At 40.3% G+C, this 25,862-nt stretch overlaps 1 protein-coding gene across 1 annotated transcript in view; it reads right to left on the reverse strand.

The window, feature by feature from the left end:
• GAPVD1 (GTPase activating protein and VPS9 domains 1) overlaps positions 1–25,862 on the reverse strand; it is a 103,518-nt gene that overhangs the window by 18,127 nt on the left and 59,529 nt on the right. The window contains exons 11-20 of the mRNA XM_021713448.1: positions 23,858–24,031; positions 21,313–21,453; positions 20,087–20,221; positions 19,172–19,291; positions 13,280–13,357; positions 12,785–13,155; positions 8,016–8,103; positions 7,007–7,087; positions 1,438–1,560; positions 822–948 (exon numbers count right to left, since the gene is read on the reverse strand). Coding sequence (XP_021569123.1) covers positions 822–948; positions 1,438–1,560; positions 7,007–7,087; positions 8,016–8,103; positions 12,785–13,155; positions 13,280–13,357; positions 19,172–19,291; positions 20,087–20,221; positions 21,313–21,453; positions 23,858–24,031 — 1,438 coding nt within the window. The remainder of the gene's footprint in view (positions 1–821; positions 949–1,437; positions 1,561–7,006; positions 7,088–8,015; positions 8,104–12,784; positions 13,156–13,279; positions 13,358–19,171; positions 19,292–20,086; positions 20,222–21,312; positions 21,454–23,857; positions 24,032–25,862) is intronic.

Genomic DNA, 25,862 nt, shown 5'->3' on the forward strand with positions numbered 1-25,862 from the left:
CTGCACTCCAGTCTGGGTGACAGAGTGAGACTCCAACTAAAAAAAAAAAAAAAAAAGAAATGGAAAGACATGCCAGGAAATGAGGAGGATAATAAACTAAGAGGGCTCCAATAGCTTATGAAGGAAGTGGGTTATCAATGACCCTACAGCCAAGCCCACCTCCTACTTCTATCTTCCCTCAAAATGTCTCATGCAGGCTGGTAGCTTTGCATAGGCAGAGCACTGCAGCTTGTTTCATTTAAATTACTTATGTGGGCCAGGCATGGTGGCTCACACCTGTAATTCCAGCATTTTTGGGAGGCTAAGGTGGGAAGATCACTTGAGACCAGGAGTTTGAGACCTGCCTAAGCAACATAGCAAGACCCTGTCTCTACAAAAATAAAAATATATAGTTGGGCATGGTGGTATGCGCCTGTAGTCCAGCTACTGGGGAGGCTGAAGAGGGAGGATCACTTGAGCCCAGGAGTTTGAGACTGCAGTTAGCTCTAATCACACCACTGCACTCCAACCTAGGCAACAGAGTGAGACCTTGATTCTTTAAAAAAAAAAATTTATTTATGTGCTCTTGTGGGCATATCAATGCCTGACTTACAGCATTTGATACATGACATTCACAACTGAGGCAAAGTCTTCTTAGTAAATAGCATTTCATTCTTTTTTTAAAAAAAATTTTACTAACCAAAAAGAAGCACTAAAAAACAGCATTTCATTTTTATATCTCTGCTTTACATATTTATTAAGTGATTCAATGAATCACATGAACTGACTACAATGGCACTGAAAAGTCCAAACCCAGATCTCAAACCCTGTAAAAGAAATACCTATATGAAAAAGCTGAATCCTGAGGGTGAGCAGCTTGGCTCGCAGAGTCTGGGAGATCATCAGCCGAGATGTTCTGCAGCGTTTCATCTCGAGGAGAATCATGTGCACTTTCATCACCCATAACCTCTAAACAAAACCCACCCCCAGAAAAGGGATAACCAGGTTAATTTGGAGTATTTTGGCACAAGTCGGTATTCAGAACAACTCAACAATATATTAGCATTGACTTAAGGTAAAAGTTCTTTGGCAAAAAAGAAAAAAACTTCAAACACTTTAATCAAGTAGTCTATAGCAATGATAATATATCAAGAGACGCATTAAAAAATAAGTGCCAAGCAGCAATGAATAGTCTGTCCTTAGAGTCTGCTTCCACTAACGCTCACAACCCCAGACTCATGGGATGACAGCTCTAAGGCACTTGAACATTCGAGGGTACCCAGGCTTAGAGTATAAAGAGGGATATCAATTTAATCTGATTTGTTTATAAAGTCTGTAACTTTGAGGTAGTAAACTGGTTCCTCTAGCTATTTTTTCTTTCAAAGGCTACTTAAATTCAGATTACTTTTATCACTATGATATAAAAATTACTACTCAAATCTTTATCATGATCATCACCTGTACTTTCATAGTTTGCCATTGCTCCATCACTGGGGCTGGTCCGTTTAATGGCATTCCTGTATTTGTCCAGAATATCCTCAGCAACCTGAGCTTGCACACTGAGTCTAGGGCTGGGATCATCTGCAGGGAAAAGGAGAGTGAGAGAAATAGATCCTTTGGTTTGTACCAACTCTGATGTTAGTATGACACCAGCAGCATAATCCCAAAGGCGGATTAGGAGGTAAGACTCAAAAAGAGCACATATCTCAATGTTAAGAGGCACCATGCAGCTGCCTACTCATCCCATTTCTAGATCTGAGAGCCTTGCCAAAGCAGGAAATAGGGAAGAGTAGCTCCACTTTCTCATCATCACCAGAATTCTGCATGACAGTGTTAAATTTCAGTGCAGACTGAATGAATGACAGATTTCTAAGATATTTACACTCAAATCATGGTTATTATCAACTCATGCTAACAACTTCCAACAATGCATTTTTATATGCATGTACAGACTTCATTTATGCAGACATCTCCATGCTGAAGGAGGAAAAAAAGAACTATTCAAACTTAAACTTTTTAAATACTTTAAAATTGTTCTCTATTCTTCCTTCATTAATCTCTCTCTAAGTCACATTTGAAAACTACAGATATGCATATTCTATCTCACTAGATCTCACCATGACATTGAAGCTGCTGGAACAGAGCCCTTTAGTGCATGCAATGGTATCAGAGGCACTCCTAGAGAATCTAGACATTCTTGGGGAGTGCTGGAATTGTACCTGGGATGCACAGAGAAAAGGCCTATCACAATCACAAAAGCAGCATTGTTTAATGACAGGACTGTTGTTCTGTCAACAAAATCAGCACATTCAAAATGTTATCCTGGAGTCGAAAGTGGTAGTCATTAATTAACTGGGCTGTTAAAGCAAATAATTGCTATAGATCTACAGGACAAAGTAACATTCCACAGGGAAGCTTAAACTCCCAGGATAAACCTAGGCCAAGTAGGTAACTATAAATGCTCACATTCTGGTAGAATCCCATTTTTTTTAAATTTTTTAAAAATCAAAATCATTAGGTTAGATACTGTGTGTGTGTGTGTGTGTGTGTGTGTGTGTGTATGTCTGTGTGTTCATAGCAGCTAATATTAACAGCAGCTAATATTTATTGAGCACTTACCACGTGCCAAGAACTGTACTAAGCACCTTTATATGGATTATCACAATTAATCACCAAACAACCTTACAGGGAGATACTATTTTATCACCCTATGCTACAGAAGAGGAAATCAAGGCATAGAGAAATTAAGTAGCATGCTCATAGGCTCTTTGGTTTCCATAATACAAATATTTGGTATTTATGTCTCTGTGAAATTGTAGTAAACTATAGTTGATCCTTCAAAACATGAGTCTGAACTGTGTAGCTCCACTTATACATGAATTTTTCCTTTCAATCAAATGTAGATTTAAAATACTAGTTTTTAAGCTGGGCATGGTAGCATGTGCCTGTAGTTCCAGCTATTTGGAAGGCTGAGGTAGAAGGATCGCCTAAGCCCAGCAGGTCGAGGCTGCAGTGACCGTGACCATGCCATTGCACTCTAGCCTGGGCAACAGAGAGACTCCAACTCAAAAAAAAAAATACTAGTTTGGCTGGGCATGGTGGCTCACACCTGTAATCCCAGCACTGATAGGCAGAGGTGAGAGGATTGCCTGAGTCCAGGGGTTCAAGACCAGTCTGCACAACATAGCAAGACCCTGCCTCTACAATAAATAAAAAAAATGAGCTGGGCAGGGTGGTACACATCTGCAGTTCTAGCTACTTGGAAGGCTAAGGTGGAAGGATCGCCTGAACCCAGCAAGTCAAGGCTGCGGTGGCCATAAGAATGCCACTGTACTCTAGCCTGGGCAACAGAGTGACTCTGACTCAAAAAAAAAAAGAAAATACTATTTTGGTGAGATACAAAATCAGCATATACAGAGGCCAACTTTTTGTATACATGGCTGCTGGAGGGCTGATTTCAGGGTTTGAATATATGTGAATTTGAGTAGGAGATTATACTGGAACCAATTCTCCAGTACACCAAAGGATGACTGTGAAAGGATTTCCAAAGTAACTTGGTATTTCTGCTATAATGGTATTTGAATTCATGATAAGAGATTCTAATAAAATCTGATCTTTTCCAAAATATAAACTGATAAAACCTTTACCATTACAGAATCTAGAATCTTGTTTTGGAGTGGGAGCACTTTGTGGTTATTGCTTTTTTTTTTTTTTTTTTTTTTTAAGAGACAGAGCCTTGTTATTTGCCCAGGCTAGACTCAAATGATATTCCTGCCTCAGCCTTCCAAGTACTGGGATTATAGGCATGTACTACCACACTCAGCCTTGGTTATTACTTTCAAGTGCTGTTGAGGGCTGTGAAAAAGGAATAATACATTTTGGTTAAACATAGTGAGAGTTAGAATGTTGCTTTTTAACATTTATTTCTATTAACACCATTTGTAAAAATTTTATCCCAGGAAAATAATTAAATCAACAAAAAACTGCGATATGTACAAAGTTGTGAGCACTGTCTTCATAGTAAAAAAAACTGGAAACACTGCCAGGCGCAGTGGCTCACGCCTATAATCCCAGCACTTTGGGAGGTGGAGGCAAGAGGATGGTCTGAGTCCAGGGGTGCGAGACCCGCCTGGGCAACTTGGTGGGACCTTGTCTCTACAATAAATCAAAAAATTATCCAGGTGTGGTGGCAAATACCTGTGGAAGCTACTTGGAAGGCTGAGACAGAAGGATCACCTGAGACCAACAAGTCAAGGCTGCGGTAGCCGTGAGTGAGCCACTGCACTCCAACCTGGGCTACAGAGTGAGGCTTCAATTCCAAAAAAAAATTAGAAACATCAGTGTAGGCAACATAGCAAGATCTCATCTCTTTAAAAAAATTTTTTTTAATTAGCTGGGCATGGTGGTGCATGTCTATAGTCCCAGTTACTTGGGAGGCTGAAGTGGAAGGACTGCTTGAGTCCAAGAGTTTGCAGTGAGTTATGATGACACCACTGCACTCTAGCCTGGGTGACAGAGCAAGACCTTGTCTTTAAAAAAAAAAAAGAGGGCCAGGCTCGGTAGCTCAGCCTGTAATCGCAGCACTTTCGGAGGCTGAGGCGAATGGATTGCCTGAGCCCATGGGTTCAAGACCAGTCTGGGCAACTTGGCGAGACCTCATCTCTACAATAAATAAAAAATTAGCTGAGTGTGGTAGCGTGCACCTATAGTTCCAGTTACTTGGAAGGCTAAAGTGGAAGTATCACCAGAACCCAGCAGGTCGATGCTGGGGTGGCCGTGAGAGTGCCACTGCACTCCAGTCAGGGAGACAGAGTGAGACTCCAACTCAAAAAACAAAAAATTGAGAACAATTTAAATATCTAATAGTAGCCGGGCTCGGTGGCTCAGCCTGTAATCCCGCGCCTTTGGGAGGCTGAGGTGAGTGGATTGCCTGAGCCCGTGGATTCAAGACCCGCCTGGGCAGCAAGACCTCATCTCTACAATAAATCAAAAAATCAGCCGGGCGTGGTAGCGCATGCCTGTATTTCCGGCTACTTGGAAGGCAGAGGAGGAAGGATCGCCGGAGCTCAGCAGGTAGAGGCTGTGGTGGCCGGGAGCGGCCACTGCACTCCAGTCTGGGAGACAGAGTGAGACTCCAAGTCAAAAAAAAAAAAAAAAATCTAATAGTAAGAGAATATTTACACTAGTAGAATTATGATAGATTATCTTATACTCAGTAAATATGATTTAAAACCCAACCATATCTAGTAGAAATTAGGAGGAGGCTTATAAAATAAATGTTTTTAAAAAGAATATAAAGTCAAATGCATAATCTAATTCAATCAGGAAAAGGCCATGTACAAATATGGAGCACAACTAGGAGACAACATAAAAAAGATAGTAGTTGAGGTGGCAGGATTATGGGCATACTGTTAAGAAATTTCCTTTCATAACATTTAAAAACTGATTTAATGATAACTTTTCAATGAGCCTTTAATTAGAACTGGGTAGAAATTTCTGGACCAGCAGGGAACCTAAATTGCTTGACTCATAGTCAAAGAAAATCAATTACTTTATGGAAAAAACTTACTCTACTTAGCTTCTAGTCCCAGGACCAAGAACCCCAAAAAATGTATTGTCCAAAGAGGTAAAAAAATAATGTGCAACTTCTCCAAAGTTATTAATTCAACATTTTAAAAACATGAGATTCCACTAAGAGTAATTCACCATGTGAACATGAGTGTTTTCCTAACATTAGGAACATGTAGTAAGGATACATGAACACTTTGCCAAAAGGACAATGTCTTTCTGACTCTCACCAATCAGACTGGAAGGTCCTGATGAAGAGAGATCAAGTGTGAGTTGACTTAATACCCACTACACATAGCACAGTGCCCGGCATAAGTCAGATAGTCAATAAATATTTGCTGCTTGAATAGGACAGCCCTGGTGGCTCTCAGCAGGAAACCAAGGCCTGTAAGCACATCTCCTTCTGTTCAAAATCCTTTATTCCAGGAAAGTCACCATATCAAATAAAGCAAGGATGTATATGTTAGGACACGAAAATACATCCAAACATAAAGAACTAGATATCAGAATAACATACACTAAAATGGGATTCTACCTATACTATGCTGAAACCTTTGAAGAGGTTGTTCTTTTGAAACATACCCAATTTTTTAATTTTAAAAAAATCTTCATTTTAACTTCGTAGGATAGAATAACATTACTTAAAATCAAGATTTAAAAACGAAGAGATGAGAAATGAACTTCCCTCTGGATGCTCTTCAGCCACTGGGAACAATACTACACAGCTATCAAACCCAAGGTTGGGTCATTAACACTACCTCTCAAACTCTCCTTTTAGAGTGCACGTACATGTGCCAAAAAGAAGCTGCAGAAATAAAAATGTTGAACAAAGTAAGATCCCAACTCCTAGTTGTATTTTCCTTGGGTCAGATAGCATTGCTAAAATGATTCAAGCTGTAAAAAATTAGTAAAGTTTTAGAACTTTTATTATAATGGCTGACAGGTATAATATTGAATAAACACTTTATCATAAAAAAAGAAATGATTAGGTAAAACAGAATTTCATTGTGACCCTGAATAATCTAGTACAAACTATAGATGAAAATAAATTTAGAATTCTATGATAAATGTTAGAGAAAACTATTCAATCAATGATTCAAAGATATGGCATGCATAGCACTAAAACCATCACCACACTTTCCTAAAAGGCACTGTATGTCATCATCCCACTAGATGTCGAGTTGTAGGGTATGCCTAGAGGCTCAGGATCAGGGGCCTCATCATAAACAGAAGTTATGATAATGAGGATGATGATGGTGGTGGCAGTCTGCAGGAAGAGCACACTGAGATTCACCGTGGCTGCCAATTGGAAACCACAGAGCTATGAAGAACATACTCCCCACTGTACACACACAGACACACTCTTCTAAAAAGGCAACGCTTATGACACCCAAGAAAAAGTGTTATGAAATATGTGCTCTGGGAATGAAGGAGCCAGGAAGTCCATAGGTCTACAAACCTGTGAGTGTTGAGAATCTGTCAGGCCCCAGATCATCTCTGTCTTTTTCTTGTTTTTCTTTCTTTCTAAATGGTATAGGAGCTGGAAATTAAATAAAGTCAGTAGTGTGACATATAACATACTGCACTACTTGGAAGTTAACTGGTGTGCCAACATTTCTAAGTGAAAGGAGGTTGAAAAGTTTAAAAGCTAAGAAATCCCAAGTGTCAGCTGACAATCATTCTTAAAATATCATTGAAGGTTCTTAAAGTAGCTTTCAGAATCTGCCTTGAAGTCATCTGTCATAGAAAGAATGATTTCACAGGAATCTATTAGGTCTAAGTCAAAACCATTGTGCTCCAAAACAACACATTCAAAGCTAGCTTCATTCTCTCTTCCCTTAACAAGTGGGCTTGAGTATGGGGTGAAAGCAGCTCTCCTCAGTTCCTGAGCGCCACAGTGCTGAGAAGAGGCCTTTGGAAGAAGTCCCTAGCTTTACTCCTGGATGATCACTCCTTTCAGGAAGAGATGCTTTTGCCAACTCACATGATGCCAGGCTATACACCAAAAAAGAAACACTTTTATACAACTACTTTCCAAAATAAACACTCACTAATACTTAGGTATAAGCATTCCCAAAGAACATAGACATAAAAAGCTTTAATTTATTCCAGGAATGTAAAGGATGAATTTTCAATTTTTAATTATAAGTAGCATCCCATTTTCCTGCAATAATAGCAATACATATGGTCAAAAGTCCTACATGTTTAACTTCATTGGAATATGATATTTAAACAATAGTGACAGGCATGACTTCCATTTATGAAAGCACTACCTGCAAAGAACAAGAAAATTTCTAAAGCTCTACCTTAGCATTCATCTGAGTGAAACCATTTGCTACACCCTCAGAATGGCTAGACACTTAGGCCCAGCAAGTCTCAAAGAGAAGTTGAGATATTGTCTCTCTGAAAAAGATTTTGGGTTTTACTTCTTGTTACTAATACAACATTCTAATATTTGATAAAATTACCTTTAGGCATGGCTGAAACAAAACGTTTTCTCCACCAAGGTCTGTTCCTGTCTGATTTCTCATCATCGCTATCTTTGCGCTCTTCAGTCTGTAGAAAAAGTTTGATGCTTTATTTGGAGTTGGGCACCAGAATAAATTACTATAAAAAAGATTTCAGTCAGTCTTTGAAATACAAAAGCCAGTCATGTTTGTCTTAAAGCAAAGCTGTTCTTAATGCTATGTAGGTGACTTCTAGAACATGGAAGTACACCTTGTAAATACTACACTATCATCTGCTTAAGAGTAGGTTAGTAAACCTTAATACAAGGGTAGGTTAATAAAAGATTAATACAGAGACTGGCGTGTAGTGGGCACTCAATAAAAATAATGTTTGTTTGTTTTGTTGTTGTTTTGAGTTGGAGTCTCACTCTGTCACCCAGACTGGAGTGCAGTGACATAATCACACGTACCACAGCCTCGACCTGCTAGGCTCAGGCAATCCTTCCGCCTCAGCCTTCCAAGCAGCTGGAATTACAGGTGCACACCACCACACCTGACTAGTTTTTTGATTTATTGTAGACGAGGTCTCACCAAGTTGCCCGGGCTGGTCTCGAACCCCTAGGTTCAGGCAATCCTCTTGCCTCCATCTCCTAAGGTACTAGGATTACAGTTGTGAGCCACTGCGCCCAGCCACTAATTATGGAATGAGTAAATGCAGTACAAATAAACTCTAGAAGGGCAATAGAGATGGTAGCAGTAGTAATAATAAAACTGGTTGTATACCATGTGCCAAACACTGATCCTCATAGTAGCCTTAGCAGATAAATCCTATTACTAAGTCTTTTTTATAAATGAGAAACATGACATTAAAAAGGTTATCTAAGCCGGGAATGGTGGCTCACGCCTATAATCCCAACACTTTGGGAGGATGAGATGAGAGGACTGATTACCTGAGCCCAGGGGTTCAAGACCAGCCTGGGCAACTAGGCGACATCTCGTCTCTATAATATATCAAAAAATTAGCTGGGTGTGGTGGTACGGGCCTGTAGTTCCAGCTACTTGGAAGGTTGAGGCTGAAGGATTGCATGAGCCCAGCAGGTTGAGGCTGCAGTTGCCATGAGCATGCTACTGCACTCCAGCCTAGGAGAAAGAGTGAGACTCCAACTGAAACACTCACACACACACACACACACACACACACACACACACACACACACACACACACAGAAAGGTAATCTCTTCATCTTCCTCAAAAGTTACATAGCCTATGTATGGCACAGCTGAGACTCACACCTAGACCTAAACAACTTCAAAGTTCATGTTTTGATCACCAATTATACTAAGTTATCATTAAGACATGTCAAAGGGCAAGGACCTAATTCCTTAACTAGCTTACTTAGCATGTGACCATGGACAAATCACTTAATTTCCATTATTTTCATCTATAAAACAGGGATTAAAAATACGTTCTCAGGCTGGGCTCGGTAGCTCAGTCTGTAATCCCAGCACTTTGGGAGGCTGAGGTAAGTGGATTACCTGAGCCCGTGAGTTCGAGACCAGCCCGTGAAATTTGGTGAGACTTAGTCTCCACAATAAAATAAAAAACTAGCCAAGTGCGATAGCACAAGTCTGTAGTTCCGGCTACTCAGAAGGCTGAGGCAGAAGGGTCACTGGAGCACAGCAGATGAACGCTGGGTTGGCCCTGAGCATGCTACGGCACTCCAGCCTGGGCGACAGAGTGAGACTCCAACTTAAAAAAGAAAAAAAAAACATTCTCGAAGGGCATCCAAGTGAATGAAGTATCAGAATCCTAGCAGAGAGTTTAGGGCACCAGTGATACATAAGAGTTAGCCATGGAGATAGGAAACATTACATACAGTAGGAGTGATCAAATAAATACACAGAGGAAGAATAATGAAAGCAAGTTTCTCACTGTAGGAAAAGGGAGTCAAAAACAGAGAAAGGAAGATAAACTGTTTTTCTGGAATAGAATGCATCAGTGTAAACGCGGTTCTCTCTATGTATACAGATAGATATAGAAATAAGTGTACACACACACACACACACACACACACACACACACACACACACACTCCCTAGCTCTTTCCAATGGGAGCAACACTCCTGCAGCAATGAATACTGTATCCAGATCTCAAATTCTAAAACAACATTTTTCAATAAAAGGAACAAAAGCTCTTTGGAAAAATAGCTGGTTCTAGGATCAGGGCAGATAAAGTACAATATAAGCTTGTAATATCTTGTGCCAGAAAGCAAAGAAATAATCAAAGAATAATAGTGGCATGTCAAAAGAATTCAGGAACCAGCTTGAAGGAGCTCCAGCTGGCCAAATCAGGAACAACTGGACTTTAAAATAAATGATAGTGAAGCCGGGCTCGGTGGCTCAGCCTGTAATCCCGCGCCTTTGGGAGGCTGAGGTGAGTGGATTGCCTGAGCCCGCGGGTTCGAGACCCGCCTGGGCAGCGAGACCTCATCTCTACAATAAATCCAAAAAAAAAAATCAGCTGGGCGTGGTAGCGCATGCCTGTAATTCCAGCTACTTGGAAGGCTGAGGCGGAAGGATCTCCAGAGCCCAGCAGGTCGAGGCTGCGGTGGCCGGGAGCGGCCACTGCACTCCAGTCTGGGCGACAGAGTGAGACTCCAACTCAAAAAAAAATAAATAAATAAATAAATGATAGTGACAAACCCACTGAATAAAATAGAAAATCATGGGACCCTGGATATAATTAACAAATAGATAAGTTAAAAATAGGATGATAAACAGGATGGTTACATATTTTCAAGGTCCTGCGCGTGCATACACACACACGGGCGCATACACACACACACACACACACACACACACAAATACTACTAATTATAAAGGAAAAAACAAACACACACACACAAACACACACACACACACACACACACACACAAATACTACTAATTATAAAGGAAAAAACAAAAAAACAGAGAGGATTGCCTGAGCCCAGGGGTTTGAGACCAGCCTGGGCAACTTGGTGAGACCTCATCTCTACAATAAATCAAAAAGTTAGCCAGGCATGTTGGTGCGCCTGTAGTTCCAGCTACTTGGAAGGCTGAGGTGCAAGGCTCACCTAAGCCAAGGAAGTCAAGGCTACAGTAGGCACAAGTATACCACTGCACTTCAGCCTGAACGACAGACTAAGACTCTGACTCAAAAAAAAAAAATTATAAAGGGAAAAACAGTAACTTCACAGTGGCAAAGCTTAGAGACAACACCTTCATCAAATGAGCCAAATAAACAACAGTAAGGGGACAAATTAAAAAATTAAAACTGTGCTACCTGACAGGATGCAATTAAAAGAACACAGTTTCATTTTAGTGATATTCCTGCCAAAGATGAATAAACTGAATCTAATCATAAGAAAATATCAAATAAACCCACATTGAGGGATATAATAGAAATTTCAAAGGTATCATGGTTATGTAAGTCAAGAAAAAACTGAGGAACTTTTCTAGACTGAAAGAGACTAAAAAGACATGACAACTGAAAGCAACCTAAATGGGATCCCATTCCTATAAAATATGTTACATGAACAACTGGGAACACATGAATGGGGTATGAGAAGTAGCTGGTAGTAATGTATCAATATTCATTTACTGACATTGATGGTTGTACTATGATATGCAGAGAATGTGCTTGTTTGTAGGAAACTTATACTAAAGTATTCAAAGGTGATAGAGCATTGGGTTGGCAAACTTGCTCTCAAATGGGGAGAAAGCGTTTTTATTGTACTTCCAATATTTTTGTACCATTAAGGCTGCTTCAAAATAAAAAAATAATAGTCATCTAACCATTTCAGGGGGGATACTGTGAGGTTTAAATGAAATCACATACAAAAATGCTTGGAGAAAGTTAAAAGTGTCATAAAAATGCAAGATTGTTTTACTACAAAATCAAAGTTGTATAAGCTTCCTATGGGTTATAGTCCTGGGAATATGAGATTGACAAATCTTCTTTAAACAAGACTACTGTTCATCCTTAATTCTCTTGAAGCCAGTTTATTTTTATTTAAAAAAAATTTTTTTGAGTTGGTGTCTCACTCCATCACTCAGACTGGAGTACAGTGCCACAATCACGGCTCACCACAGCCTTGAACGCCTGGGCTCAAGTGATCCTCCTGCCTCTGCCTCCCAAGTAGCTAGGGTTATAGGTGCATGTTGCCGTGCCTGGCTAATTTTTTTTTCCTATTTTTTCTAGAGATGGTCTCGTTTTGTTGCCCACGCTGATCTCACACGCCTGGCATCAGGCCGGTCTCGGTGGCTCAGCCTGTAATCCCAGCACTTACAGAGGCCAAGGCATGTGGACTGCCTGAGTCCATGGGTTCGAGACCAGCATGGGCAACTTGAAGAGACCTCATCTCTATAATAAATAAAAAAAATTAGCCAGGCATGGTAGCGCATGCCTGTAGTTCCAGCTACTTAGAAGGCTGATGTAGAAGGATCGCCAGAGCCCAGCAGGTCGATATTGGGGTGGCCATGAGCATGCCACTGCACTCCAGCCTGAGTGATGGAGTGAGACTCCAACTCAAAAAAAAGTTTTTTAAATAAAAATCAACGGGCCTCAAGTGATCCTTCCACCTCAGCCTCCCAAAGTGCTGGGATTATAGGTGTGAGCCACTGCGCCCAGTTACTAATTCTAGATTTATATATTTCATGTTCATTTCAGATATCAAGAGAACTAGGCAGACAGAACATTAAAGCTGAACACAATTCGCAAATTATTCTACACGGCCTGTGTCCCATACCTCGCCTCTTGAGGAGTCCTTACTCGGGGACGAAGATGATGAGTGAGGTGCAGCCACCAAAGAAGTAGCACCAGTGGCCGCGACCGGAACAAGTTCTCGCTCTTCATTTCCTGGACGTCGGTTCCAGCTGGGGTCACTCATGGGTCGCCGGACAGAAGATACTATATCAGAGCTCCTGCTTCGAACTAGCCTCTCCGGGTAAGAATGCCTTTGCTTGAATGCCTCCATTTCAGCTGGAGTTAAAATATGGGAACCAAAGTTTGGCAATCTGGCCTCATTTCCTCCCACAGCTCCTTCTAGTATTGGGGGATCTGGTGGTGGGTGTGATGGCCTAGCATAATGAACCTTAGGCCTTACCACAGCAGAGGGCCCTGCAACACAGAAAAAAAGTTTTGTAACTGAAACACAACTAACTGAACAAAGGCATTAACAAAGGGGTTTGGTTTCTTTCTTCTGTCTATGATAAGAGTAAAAGAGTTCATTTCACGAGTTTACCTTCATGTGAAGACAGTGGATCAAACATGGCCAGCAAAGACTCTGACTGAGAAGGAGGAGAGGTCAGCTGCTGGGCACCTAAAACAGGAAGGCAAACTATGAGATCAAGCCAGAACCCAGGACAGGGAGAGTTTCAGCACAGTGAAAAAGATTCTAAGTGTTCTTTGAGTTTTTGTTTTTTGATCAATTAGAACTTGAGAGGAATACCAGAAAAAAAAAACTTGACAAATATCAAATTCTGATTATTTAAAATTAATTTTACACTTCTTTATCTTCATACACGGATTTTCATTACATTTAAGTGGTCTAGCATCTACATGCTTGTTACTTCTTTTTTTTTTTTTTTTTTTTTTTTAAGTGCAGAAGTGATGTGTGTTATTGGGAATTACAACGGGTCTTTTTTTTTTGAGTTGGAGTCTCACTCGGTCGCCCAGACTGGAGTGTAGTGGCCGCTCCCGGCCACCGCAGCCTCACCTGCTGGGCTCCGGCGATCCTTCCGCCTCAGCCTTCCGAGTAGCTGGAATTACAGGCATGCACTACCATGCCCGGCTGATTTTTTGATTTATTGTAGAGATGAGGTCTCGCTGCCCAGGCGGGTCTTGAACCCGCGGGAGATATTCCACTCACCTCAGCCTCCCAAAGGTACGGGATTACAGGCTGAGCCACCAAGCCTGGCACAAATGCTTGTTACTTCTAATGGCCAAATGCTATTATGGTTAGTGCAAATACTGAGCCAGAAAACCTAAGCCATCAAAACATTTGAATGCTACAGCATCCCTGAGCTTCACCTTTCCCTCACCTATCAACATATAGGGGCAACACTATCCACAGCCAGGGCAAAAATGAAAAGCTGTAAAATATGAAATTCTAATACTATTCTCAGCAAATGACCTACTTTTAAAAAGAACCCGTAAGAAAAATTAATACTATATCACAAAACAAACTCTAACTTCAAAAGTGCTCCATTTTAAGCTACACAGTAAAAGATGATTCCTCTAAGCATATGTCTAAACAACCAAAACAAATATTAACCCTTTGCACTAGGATGTCCCCTCTGAGAGACATTGTAAATCTAGCAAAAGACTCAGATGTCCACTCTCAAGGGACACAAAGAGATTGTCGGAGATCACATAGGACAAATGCATGCAAGTACAAATTTTTCAAAAATGTATGCTTCCTTGAAGTTTTCCATCCAAATTGCATGAAAAAGCAAGTAAAGATATGGAATATATAATGAGATATGCTCAATCAGTGGAGAAGTGGTTTTCAGAAATCATGAGTACGTCCTTTCACATCATCTTCAAATGACGAACTGGACAATAAATTATGTATTATTAATGTGGGAGGAAGAAATCGAGACTGCACTGTTTGCTCAAATAGAAAAACACCAAGTGGAAAACATCAAACAAATTACTATTGTACAACATGTATCAATGAAATTGCAATACATGTTGGTGATTGTTTCACCTGCTACCACACGTTAGAAAAATATAAGATAGAAAATTTTGATTTTTTTTGTCATAAATAAGTTGCTCAATGTCCAAAATTCCGTTATAAGTCAAATATCATTACAATAAAATAATGGGTTCCAATGCTATACTATTTAATATGAAGTGATGCATTTTTGCCTATTTCGAAAAAGTATGGTCGAGTTGCTTGTAGTTGATCTGTGAGATATCTCCGAGTACAAAGGGATAAAATAAAATAGTAAGCATGCAAAGGCTGAAACTTTCTTTTTTTTTTTTTTGAGTTGGAGTCTCACTCTGTCACCCAGATTGGAATGCAATGGCCGCTCCCGGCCACCGCAGCCTCGACCTGCTGGGCTCCGGCGATCCTTTCGCCTCAGCCTTCCGAGTAGCCGGAATTACAGGCGTGCACTACCACGCCCGGCTGATTTTTGATTTATTGTAGAGATGAGGTCTCGCCAAGTTGCCCAGGCAGGTCTCGAACCCGCGGGCTCAGGCAATTCATTCACCTCAGCCTCCCAAAGCGTGGGATTACAGGCTGAGCCACCAAGCCCGGCTGAAACTTTCAAGTACAAAAAAAGAAACTGTTAAATCTAAACTTTTTTAGTATGAAACTGTATTATAATGAATGATAATATTATTACGCTTTTTGAGTTTTCCTTCTGTTCTATAGTTTGTATCATTATAAAAGATAACTTAGTACCCGGGAGTGATAGCCTGTAGTTCCAGTTACTTGGAAGCTGAGGCGGAAGGATCACCAGAGTCCAGTCTGAGTGTGTCACTGCATTCCAGCCTGGGTGATGGAATAAGACTCCAACTCAAAAAAAAAAAAAGAGATAACTTAGAATACTGGTTTCTCAAAATTTTGGTCTCAGGACACCTTAAAAATTATTTGTCACTAAAAGCTTTTGTTTATGTTGGTTATATATATTAATATTGACTATATTAGAAATTAAAACTGAAGTTTAAATTTTTTTTGAGTCGGAGTCTCACTGCAGACTCGATCTGCTGGGCTTAGGCAATCCTTCCACTTCAATCTTCCAAGTAGCTGGAACTCTGACTCAAAAAAAAAATTTATTGTAGAGATAAGGTCTTGCCAAGTTGCCCAGACTGGTCTTGAAACCCTGAACTCAGGCAATCCTCTCGCCTCCACCTCCCAAAATGCTGGGATTACAGGTGTGAGTCACCATGCCTGGCTTGTAGCAAACCTTTAAAAAACTACTACTTGTCAAAATTTGGTAGAGTATCAAAGAAGGATATTCACAATTTTCTGAGAAGGCTATTAACATAGTGTCTCTTTTCCAGTTACATATCTGTGTGAGGCCAGATTTTTGTGGGTTTTTTTGTGGTTCTAGCTACTTGAAAGGCTAAAGCAGAAGAATCGCCTGAGCTCAGAAGGTCAAGGCTGCAGTGGCCGTGATCATGCCACTGCTCTCCAGCTATCTCCAGGGTGACAGAGTGAGACTTCAACTCAAAAAAAACAAAAAAAGGTTAGATACAAGATGAAATTTGAAACCAAATCAATGAACCTTCTGTACTGTTACATTAAAATGAATTGGTCTATCTTGTACTTTGAATGAATCTTTTGAGTAAAAGACATGAGTATGTCTGATTTTCATAACATCATGCACTGATCATTTAGAAAATATTGTTTCAACCAGATGTGCATATTTTCCAAATGTTGACACATTTTATCATGTAATATAAAAATCACATTCTTGATATCACCACCAATCTCACCAGAGAAGTCTTTAAATAAAAGGAAACTGTCAAGCTCAAGTAGATAGATGCAAGTTTCCAAAATTCTAATTCTCATCTGGAAGTTTAAATTTTATTACTAGCAACAAATTCTACTTCATTAGTTGTTTTTCTTGAAGTGCTACTTTGTTCATTATTGAGAAAACGTAAAATATCCATGTATATACTCATGCAAACCAGTTTGTCTGTCAGTCATTCTTTCAAGTAAAAATGATATTTCGGCCGGGCTTGGTGGCTCAGCCTGTAATCCCACGCTTTGGGAGGCCAAGGTGAGTGAATTGCCTGAGCCCGCGGGTTTGAGACCCGCCTGGGCAACTTGGCGAGACCTCATCTCTACAATAAATCAAAAACTAGCCAGGTATGGTAGCACACGCCTGTAGTTCCAGCTACTCGGAAGGCTGAGGCGGAAGGATCGCCGGAGCCCAGCAGGTCGAGGCTGCGGTGGCCGGGAGCGGCCACTGCACTCCAGTCTGGGCGACAGAGTGAGACTCCAACTCAAAAAAAAAAAAAAAAAGATATTTCATGAAAAATAAACAAAAGGAAACAAAATCTGGCTTGTTAAGCTAACAACTCAATCGTACAATTGCTTTTATTTGAAGCATCTCATCCTATCTTAGAATGCAGCAGAAATACAATAGGGGTATTTTCTATTTCTTCACAAAGAATACTAAAAAATGCGTACTCAAAGGTTGAGATGTATGTAATTAAACAATTTTTACTGCTTCATTAAGGGCATTCATAAGTAAAACTTTTTTTCTTTTTAAAGTGTGAGTGAAGGCAGGCATGGTAGCTCACGCCTGTAATCTCAGCACTTTGGGAAGTGGAGGCAAGAGGACTGCCTGAGTTGAGGGTTCGAGACCACCCTGAGCAACCTGGTGAACCCTCGTCTCCACAATAAAGATAAATCAGCCAGGTGTGGTGGTGCGTGCCTAAAGTTTCAGCTACTAATTCTTGGAAGGTTAAAGCGGAAGGACAGTTTGAACTTAGCAGGTAGAGGCTGCAAAGGCCACAAGCATGCCATCACACTCCAGCCTAGGCAACAGAGTGAGACTTCGACCCAAAAAATAAAATAAATTGTGAGTGAAGAATACAACAACTGCTATAAAGTTTGGTGCTATTGTGTTATGTGAAGGCCACAGCAAATTTCATCCATCTTTGCTTGTGCAAATGTCACCACAGTGACGATGGACAATAACATTTTTATGGAAATAGTTTTTACCTCCTATCCCTCTCACCCGCCTCAAAGGGTCTTGAGTGGTCCATGGAGACCACACTATAAGACTGCTGGTTTACAACCGCAGTTCTCTATTGGTTGTTATGTTACCCCTCAAGGGACCATTTGGCAATGTTTGGAGACATTTTTGGTTGTCACAATCCCAAGGGTGAAGGGTATATGCTACTGGTAGAGGCCAGGGATGCTGTTAAACATCCTATAATGCACAGGACAGGCACCTACAACAAAGAATTACCCAGAACAAAATGTCAATAGTGTTGAGGTTAAAAAACTCTGGTTTAGAACCAAAAAAACAATTTTAAAAAAGGACCTCAAAACCCACTACATAACATATAAAAACACTGTTAGCATTTCTTTCAGTTCCTTCCCTATGCATAAGTTATTAAACATTGTATTATCTTGTATATAAAATTCTATAAAATAAACTTTCCACATAATATGTTCTAGGTATTTCTCCAAGTTATTTCATATTCTCTAAAGCAACTAAATAAATAGCTACAGCCAGGCATGGTGGCTCACAACTGTAATCCCAGTACTTTGAGAAGCAGAGGTGAGAGGACTGCCTGAGCTCAGGGGTTTGAGACCAGCCTGGGCATCATGGCAAGACCTTAGCTCTACAATAAATTAAAAAATTAGCCGGAGCCAGGCTTGGTGGCTCAGCCTGTAATCTCAGCACTTTGGGAAGCCAAGGTGAGTGGATTGCCTAAGCCCATGGGTTCAAGACCAGCCCAGGCAACTTGGTGAGACCTCATCTCTACAATAAATAAAAAAATTAGCCGGGTGTGGTAACGCATGCCTGTAGTTCTAGCTACTTGGAAGGCTGAGGTGGAAAGATAGCTGGAGCCCAGCAGGTCGAGGCTGGGATGGCCATGAGAGTGCCACTGCACTCTAGCCTGAGTGATGGAGTGAGATTCCAACTAAAAAAAAAAAAAAAATTTAGGCAGCACAGTGGTACACACATGTAGTTCCAGTCACTTGGAAGGCTGAGACAGAAGGATTGTCTGAGCCCAGCAGGTCAAGGCTGCAACAGCTACGAGCATGCCACTGCCTTCCAGCCTGGGCAACAGAGTGAGACTCTGACTCAAAAAGGTAAATAAATAAATAGCTACAAAATTCTAATAAATGGTTACATAAGAATTTTGTTAGCCATTCTATTTTTCAATTTTTAAGTTGTTCCTAATTTTCTACCAATATACATGTTATAAAGAACATCTTTGTGCACAAGACTTGTCTCTATACATGGAATTATTTCCTTATGATGGATTCCTAGAAGTGGAACTAACTTAACCAAATTTAGAATGTGAACATTTAAGGCTTTAAATACATAAGGACAAATTATACATCAAATGCTATACCAATTGATGTTATCACCAGCAATGTGTAAGAGTACCAGTTTTAACCATGGTTGTGATCATCCTTATTTCCCCTTCTTACCATGAGTTATTTCATCCATGTCTGGACTAGTAACAGAATCTTTACCCCCAAAATCAGAGCTGCACTCAGATCTCAGGTCTTCAATCTTATTGGGAATATCCTCAGAGGTAGCACTTATGCCTTAAAAAAAATTAATTAAAAAAATAAACAGCAAGAAGAACAAAATAATCACACAAAAAGTATAACAGGTTTGGGGAAATTTAAACATTCTCAAATTTTATGTGTACCAGTTCTGTACATGCAAATTGTTTAGTATTATACCCTTTATTGTACTATTGCTTAAATATACTTACTTTGCTTTACACAACATAATCAGAATTATCATGTGGTATCTAAATATAATAAGCAGAGGCAGTCGGGCTCGGTGGCTCAGCCTGTAACATGGCGTCTTTGAGAGGCTGAGGTGAGTGGATTGCCTGAGCCCACAGGTTCGAGACCTGTTTGGGCAGCGAGACCTTATCTCTACAATAAATCAAAAAATTAGCCGGGTGTGGTAGCACGTGCCTGTAATTCCGGCTACTCAGAAGGCTGAGGCAGAAGGATCACCGGAGCCCAGCAGGTCGAGGCTGCGGTGGCCGGGAACGGCCACTGCACTCCAGTCTGGGCGACAGAGTGAGACTCCAACTCAAAAAAAAAAAAATAAATAATAATAATAATAATAAGCAGAGGCTACTAAGAACAGGAAGAGTTGTAAAGGGAAGAGTTGTAAAGGGGTCTGTTTGCCAATTACTTTAACAGGTTCTTTAAAGTCACACATTAAGTTCTCAAAGATTTAAGATGCAATGGAAATAACTTTGTTTCCTAAAAATTACACAGCTCTTAAATAAAATGTATCTCTCTGTATCAACTTTATAAATAAGGGGTAAGAGAGTGAACACCTTCAAATCCCTAGTCCTTAAAACAAGACAGACATACCCGACACAACACTGAGGCCTGGTGTGCTGGGGCGGGAACTGACCTCCCTGACATCCGTATCATCAGATGTGCTACCCAGTCCAGAACAGCTCTCCAATTCTTGCAGACGCTCCTCCTGCTTTAGGTCTGGGGCCTCTAAACAGAAGGCAAGAGGTGTTACATTAGTGACTCTGTTGGCACACAATTTCAGTTTTTGTGACCCAGATAAATAAAGTTGCCAGGGCAAGAATGAAATCACTATAAACATATTGCTAAGTCTGGGCAAGTTAGCAAAGCTAGTTAGATAAGTGTTAAGTCAAAGATGTGATTTTCATCCCAATACAGGCCAGTTCATTGTGCACAGATGAAAGCTCTGTTTCAAGATCACTAATCTTACAGAGTATGCTGTTGGTTAACATGTAAACTGGACAAAAGAGTATGAAACACTTTAGTATTAAATCAACTACTTCCTAAAAAGTAACTCCTATGAATACTCATAGTTGGTAAGCTAATCCTATTGCCCCTACTTGTCTCTAGACAAGGGTGGCATATCTGAATGCTTTAACATTATAAAACACATACTGGGATCACTTAGTTATTCTTGAACCAAGTAAATCAGATAGAATGTAATGCAGATATATAGTTACTTATAGTCTGCATTCTGGAAGTTGACATTTAGTTGAAGGCAAAGGTGTGTTTTCATTATCAGAAAAAAAAAGTAGAAATGCAATATATAAGAAAAAAGAAGTACAAAATAATTTATATACATTTGTAATAATACTGCACAAAAGAGTCCTCAGGACTACAGAGTCACAATCTCAACATATTTCAAAAACACATTAAACATGTTTAGAGGGTCAAGTTCTTCCCTGTGATAAATGCTTACCAGGCAGTCAGTCACTCAGGATTTGAGCTATATTGCCAAACTTATCCTGTGATGAGTTAGTAGGAGATACTGCACTCAATGACCCACACAGAACCCTGAGAAGTTACAAGCAATTGCTTCCAAAATAACTGAACACCTGTCAGAAAGTACCTTCCATCTTAGTCTACGCTATTTATTATTATATTTTTTCTTAATGGACAGAAAATGTTCTTAACTAATTTTCCAGGTAAAATTCTTAGCAATGTGATTGCCTCACCCTTGTCATACATATATTTGACAAAATGCATGTAATATAAAAATTAGGATACCTTAGATATAAAACGTTTGTGTATTAAAAAGGAAGCAATTACAGCATACTAACCTGAGTCACTTGGCAATACCTCTACACTCCAAGCTTCACTAGTTGTCTCTGATATGGTAGAACCAGTGCAGGGGTCAAGGAGCACTGACCCTGAACCTGGGAGGCACAGCAAACTGCCTAACATGTTCTCTGCTGCTGCACCTGTGTAACCAGTAGGGAGCAAAGGATTAACAAAGATGCTGATGGAAAGTACAGTGATAATGAACAAAGGCCAAACACTAAGCTAACAAAACCTCTCTACCCACAAAAAAGAAGCCAGGATCAGAACAACTTCAATCAAGTACACCACTAAAAACACAATGTTCCCACTTTGGCCACAACAGCACAACCTCCTTTTCATCAGTTTCCTCCTGTTCACTGTGACTCTCCACAGAGAAGAAGGCACACATTATTAGGTCATTTCACTTTGGTTTTTCAGTAGATTTTAGAAGAGTCTTTAATATCTTTCTAAAATTTATAACCCTACAGGGATTAAAAACACTCACAGAGATTTAACCACAGAAAAGTTATATTGACCAAATATGTTTTCTTCTAGCACATTAGCCATTTATTCAGAGCAATAAAATATATTCATAGGAAAATACACATCTTCACAATACGCATTCAACTGCAAATACAGCTTATTGCTCAAATAAAGCTTACTGCCAAGAACAATATTACGCTGGCATCTGGAACAAAGCAATGCAAACCAATTAAGAAATCTATTTACACTAGTTAAAAATACAAATAGAAAGTATTAAACATTATCATACATCTGTGGTAAAAATACTGAATCTCAGAAGGCTCTACTACTTTTGATTAAGCGTAATAAAAAAATAATTCTTCTTCAGTGCATGAAAAAAATTTTGTAAAAAAGTTACCAGTATGTGTTACCTTTTAAAGATATAACATGAAATAATTACAAATAAAATAATGTCTGGGACTTGCCAAAACATAATGGAGAAAGAAGAGAAGAGGGTAGTAGGTAGGAAAATGGATGAAACAAAATGGCCATGTGTCTAACTGTTGTCACTGACTAATGGGTACTTTGGGTTCATGATACCATTCTCTCTTGTATTTGTTTAAAGTTTTCAATGATTTAAAAAGAAAATGGCACTTTGTGAGGACAAGGTGGGAGGAATCACTTGAGGCCAGGAGTTCAAGACCAGCCTGGACAACCAAACAAGATCCCCCATCTCCACAAAAAATTTAAAAATTAGCCAGGCATGGTGGCATGTGCCTATTAGTCCTAGCTACTTGGAAGGCCGCGGTGGGAGGATTGCTTGAGCCCAGTAGCTTGAGGTTACAGTGAGCTATGGCCACTGCACTTCAGTCTGGGCAAAACAGTAAGATCCTGTCTCTAAAAAAAAAATAAACCGGGCTCGGTGGCTCAGCCTGTAATCCCGCGCTTTGGGAGACCGAGGTGAGTGAATTGCCTGAGCCTGCTGGTTCGAGACCTGCCTGGGCAACTTGGCGAGACCTCATCTCTACAATAAATCAAAAAAATTAGCTGGGCGTGGTAGTGCACGCCTGTAGTTCTGGTTACTTGGAAGGTTGAGGCGGAAGGATCGCTGGAGCCCAGCAAGTCGAGGCTGCAGTGGCCGGGAGTGGCCACTGCACTCCAGTCTGGGCGACAGAATGAGACTAACTCAAGAAAAAAAAAAATTTTTTTAAATACATAAAGAACATGAAAATGGTGGTTACAAAATTGTAAGAATCTTTCAGAACTCATAGAAAAGTATACAAAAGCTGGCGCAGTGGCTCACGCCTATAATCCCAGCACTTTGGAAGGCTGAGGTGAGAGGACTGCCTAAGCCCGTGGGTTCGAGACAAGCCTGGACAATGTGGTAAGACCTCATCTCTAAAATAAATTTTTTTAAAATTAGCTGGGCATGGTGACACGTGCCTACAGTTCCAACTACTTAAAAGACTGAGGCAGAAGGATTGCCTGAGCCCAGGAGGTTGAGGTTGCAGAGCTGGGAGCATGCCACTGCCCTTTCTAGCCTGCATCACAGAGTGAGACTCCAACTCAAAAAAAAAAAATCCAAAAGAGGGTAAATCTTAATATATATAAATTGTACCTCAATAAATTTGACAAAGAAAAAAAAGAAGAAAAATATCGTTACCTTTTGAGTTCTTCCAGAGGCTAATTCACTATTTTAGAGAATATCAATATCATGCTATTCTGAAAGGTTTTATGGCTATAATCTGTATGAATTTTCACCTTAAGGTAAGGTGTTTAGTCTCAAAAGGAGAATATACTTACTAATCAAAGACAGACTAAAAACATGTACTATGTCCTGCAAACAAGACTTGACCAGAAGCTAATTCAAAAGACTGGTTTTTCTTTTTTGGGGGGGTCTGGAGAGAGGATGGGATTAAATGTAGAAAGGGAAAACACTACCTAGAAAAAAGTACCCAACTTCCTTGTTCCACAGTTATCACAGTATCCCAATTGATGCTAACACATACACATTTGTCAGACCACTAACACTCCTTCCCATGATAGGTAGCTAGATATGAATAACTAAACATCAATCTTCCCAAGACATTAAATAGCAGTTACCTGCAATTTCTTGCAAGCGATCTTCATCGATGTTAGGGTCAAAGTCACTTCCCAAGACATCTGTACTCCAGGTCTCACTTACTGTTTCTGATATGTCCCTATCATCTGTTAGTCCCATCATGTCACGAATTTCAAATTTCCTAAGTTTATCATCAAGGTTATCTTGTGTTGTAGCTATCAAAAACAAAATTAAGCACTGTAAAAACAGTAGTACAACTATGACTTTTTAATCAACTTTAAAAAACCTTTATGTCTTTGAACTTCAAGTTGCTTGTTCTATCATTATTAAGTAGGTAGTACCATCTTAGACCAACTAGACTTAGCTGGGGGGTCAATTCCCTACCAACCAATGATCCCCAGCTAAGATTAGCAGAGTTCCCTACCCAACCACTGGTGACTGAAGACACGTGAGTAAGCCTGGTCAAAATAAGACGCACCAACCAGCTTACCCATAAACTTCAGAGCAAAAATAAATGTTTTGGGGTGATTTGTTATAGCATTGTTGAGGCAATAATTAATTGATAAACCCATACCAAAAATGTTTTTCCCTTAACTCCTTAATGTACTCTCAAGTTTTCTCTCCTCCCTAGGCTGATTTCCTTCAATTTACTTCTAAACCCAGTGTTTCACAAAATGTAGACTGCTGACCACCTACATCAGAATCGCCCAGAAGGCTTGTTAAAGGTGGTATCTGTTCGACTTCTGTCATAAGCTAATACAGTCCTCCTGCTTTATCCAAGGGGGATACGTTCCAAGACCTCCAGTGGATACCCAAAACTCGGGATAGTACAGAACCCTATATAAACTATGTTTTCTCGATCTGATAACCATGATGGCTACTAAGTAACTAATAGGCAGATAGTGTACACAACATGGATACACCGAACAAAAACAATGCATGTCCTGGATAGGACAGAACAAAACTGCACAAGATTCCATTACTCAGAATGGTACACAATTTAAAACTATGAATGTTTCTTTATGGAACTTTCCATTTAATAATTTTGAACCAGTCAGGCATGGTAGCTCACACCAGTAATTCCAGCAATTTGGGAGGCGGAGGCGAGAGGACTGCCTGAGACCAGGGGTTCAAGACCAGCCTGAGTAACTTTGCGAGACCTCGTCTCTATAATAAAGAAAAATTAACCGGGATTGGTGGCTCAGCCTGTAATCCCAAGCTTTGGGAGGCTGAGGTGAGTGGATTGCCTGAGCTCGCAGGTTCGAGACCCCCCTGGGCAACTTGGCGAGACCTCATCTCTACAATAAAAAATAAATCAGCCGGGTGTGGTAGCACATGCCTGTAATTCCGGTTACTCGGAAGGCTGAGGCGGAAGGATCACCGGAGCCCAGCACGTCGAGGCTGCAGTGGCCGGGAGCGGGCCACTGCACTCCAGTGTGGGTGACAGAATGAGACTCCAACTCAACAACAACAAAAAAACCACTTTCCTTCACAACTTGTTGGTTTTGGAAATATCTGCAAAGTATTACAGAGTTGGATATATCGGATCACTACTTACGTGGGCATATTAGATAGCTACCTTCTCTTTACTACTTCAAGGACACTCTTATTCTTGGCTGAAATGCAAGCTTGTTTACTTGTGGATTCACAACGTTGACTTTTCTGATTCTGATTCTTTTTCATATATAAGATGACTGGAAACAGGTTTACACACAAAATGACATTTTTATTGTCCTACTTCAAAAAATGGATTCAGCCTCGGTTTGCTGGGCTCCGGCGATCCTTCCGCCTCAACCTTCCAAGTAGCCGGAACTACAGGTGCGTGCCACCACACCGGGCTAATATTTTTTTTTTTTTTGAGTTGGAGTCTCACTCTGTCACCCAGACTGGAGTGCAGTGGCCGCTCTCGGCCGCCACAGCCTCAACCTGCTGGCCTCCAGCGATCCTAACACCTCAGCCTTCCAAGTAGCTGGAACTATAGGCACGCGCTACCACGCCTGGCTCATTTTGATTTATTGTAGAGATAAGGTCTCGCCAAGTTGCCCA

This window comes from Carlito syrichta, unplaced genomic scaffold (genome assembly GCF_000164805.1).
Source record: "Carlito syrichta isolate Samal-C Ts95f unplaced genomic scaffold, Tarsius_syrichta-2.0.1 Scaffold304556, whole genome shotgun sequence".
Taxonomy (NCBI): Eukaryota; Metazoa; Chordata; class Mammalia; order Primates; family Tarsiidae; genus Carlito; species Carlito syrichta.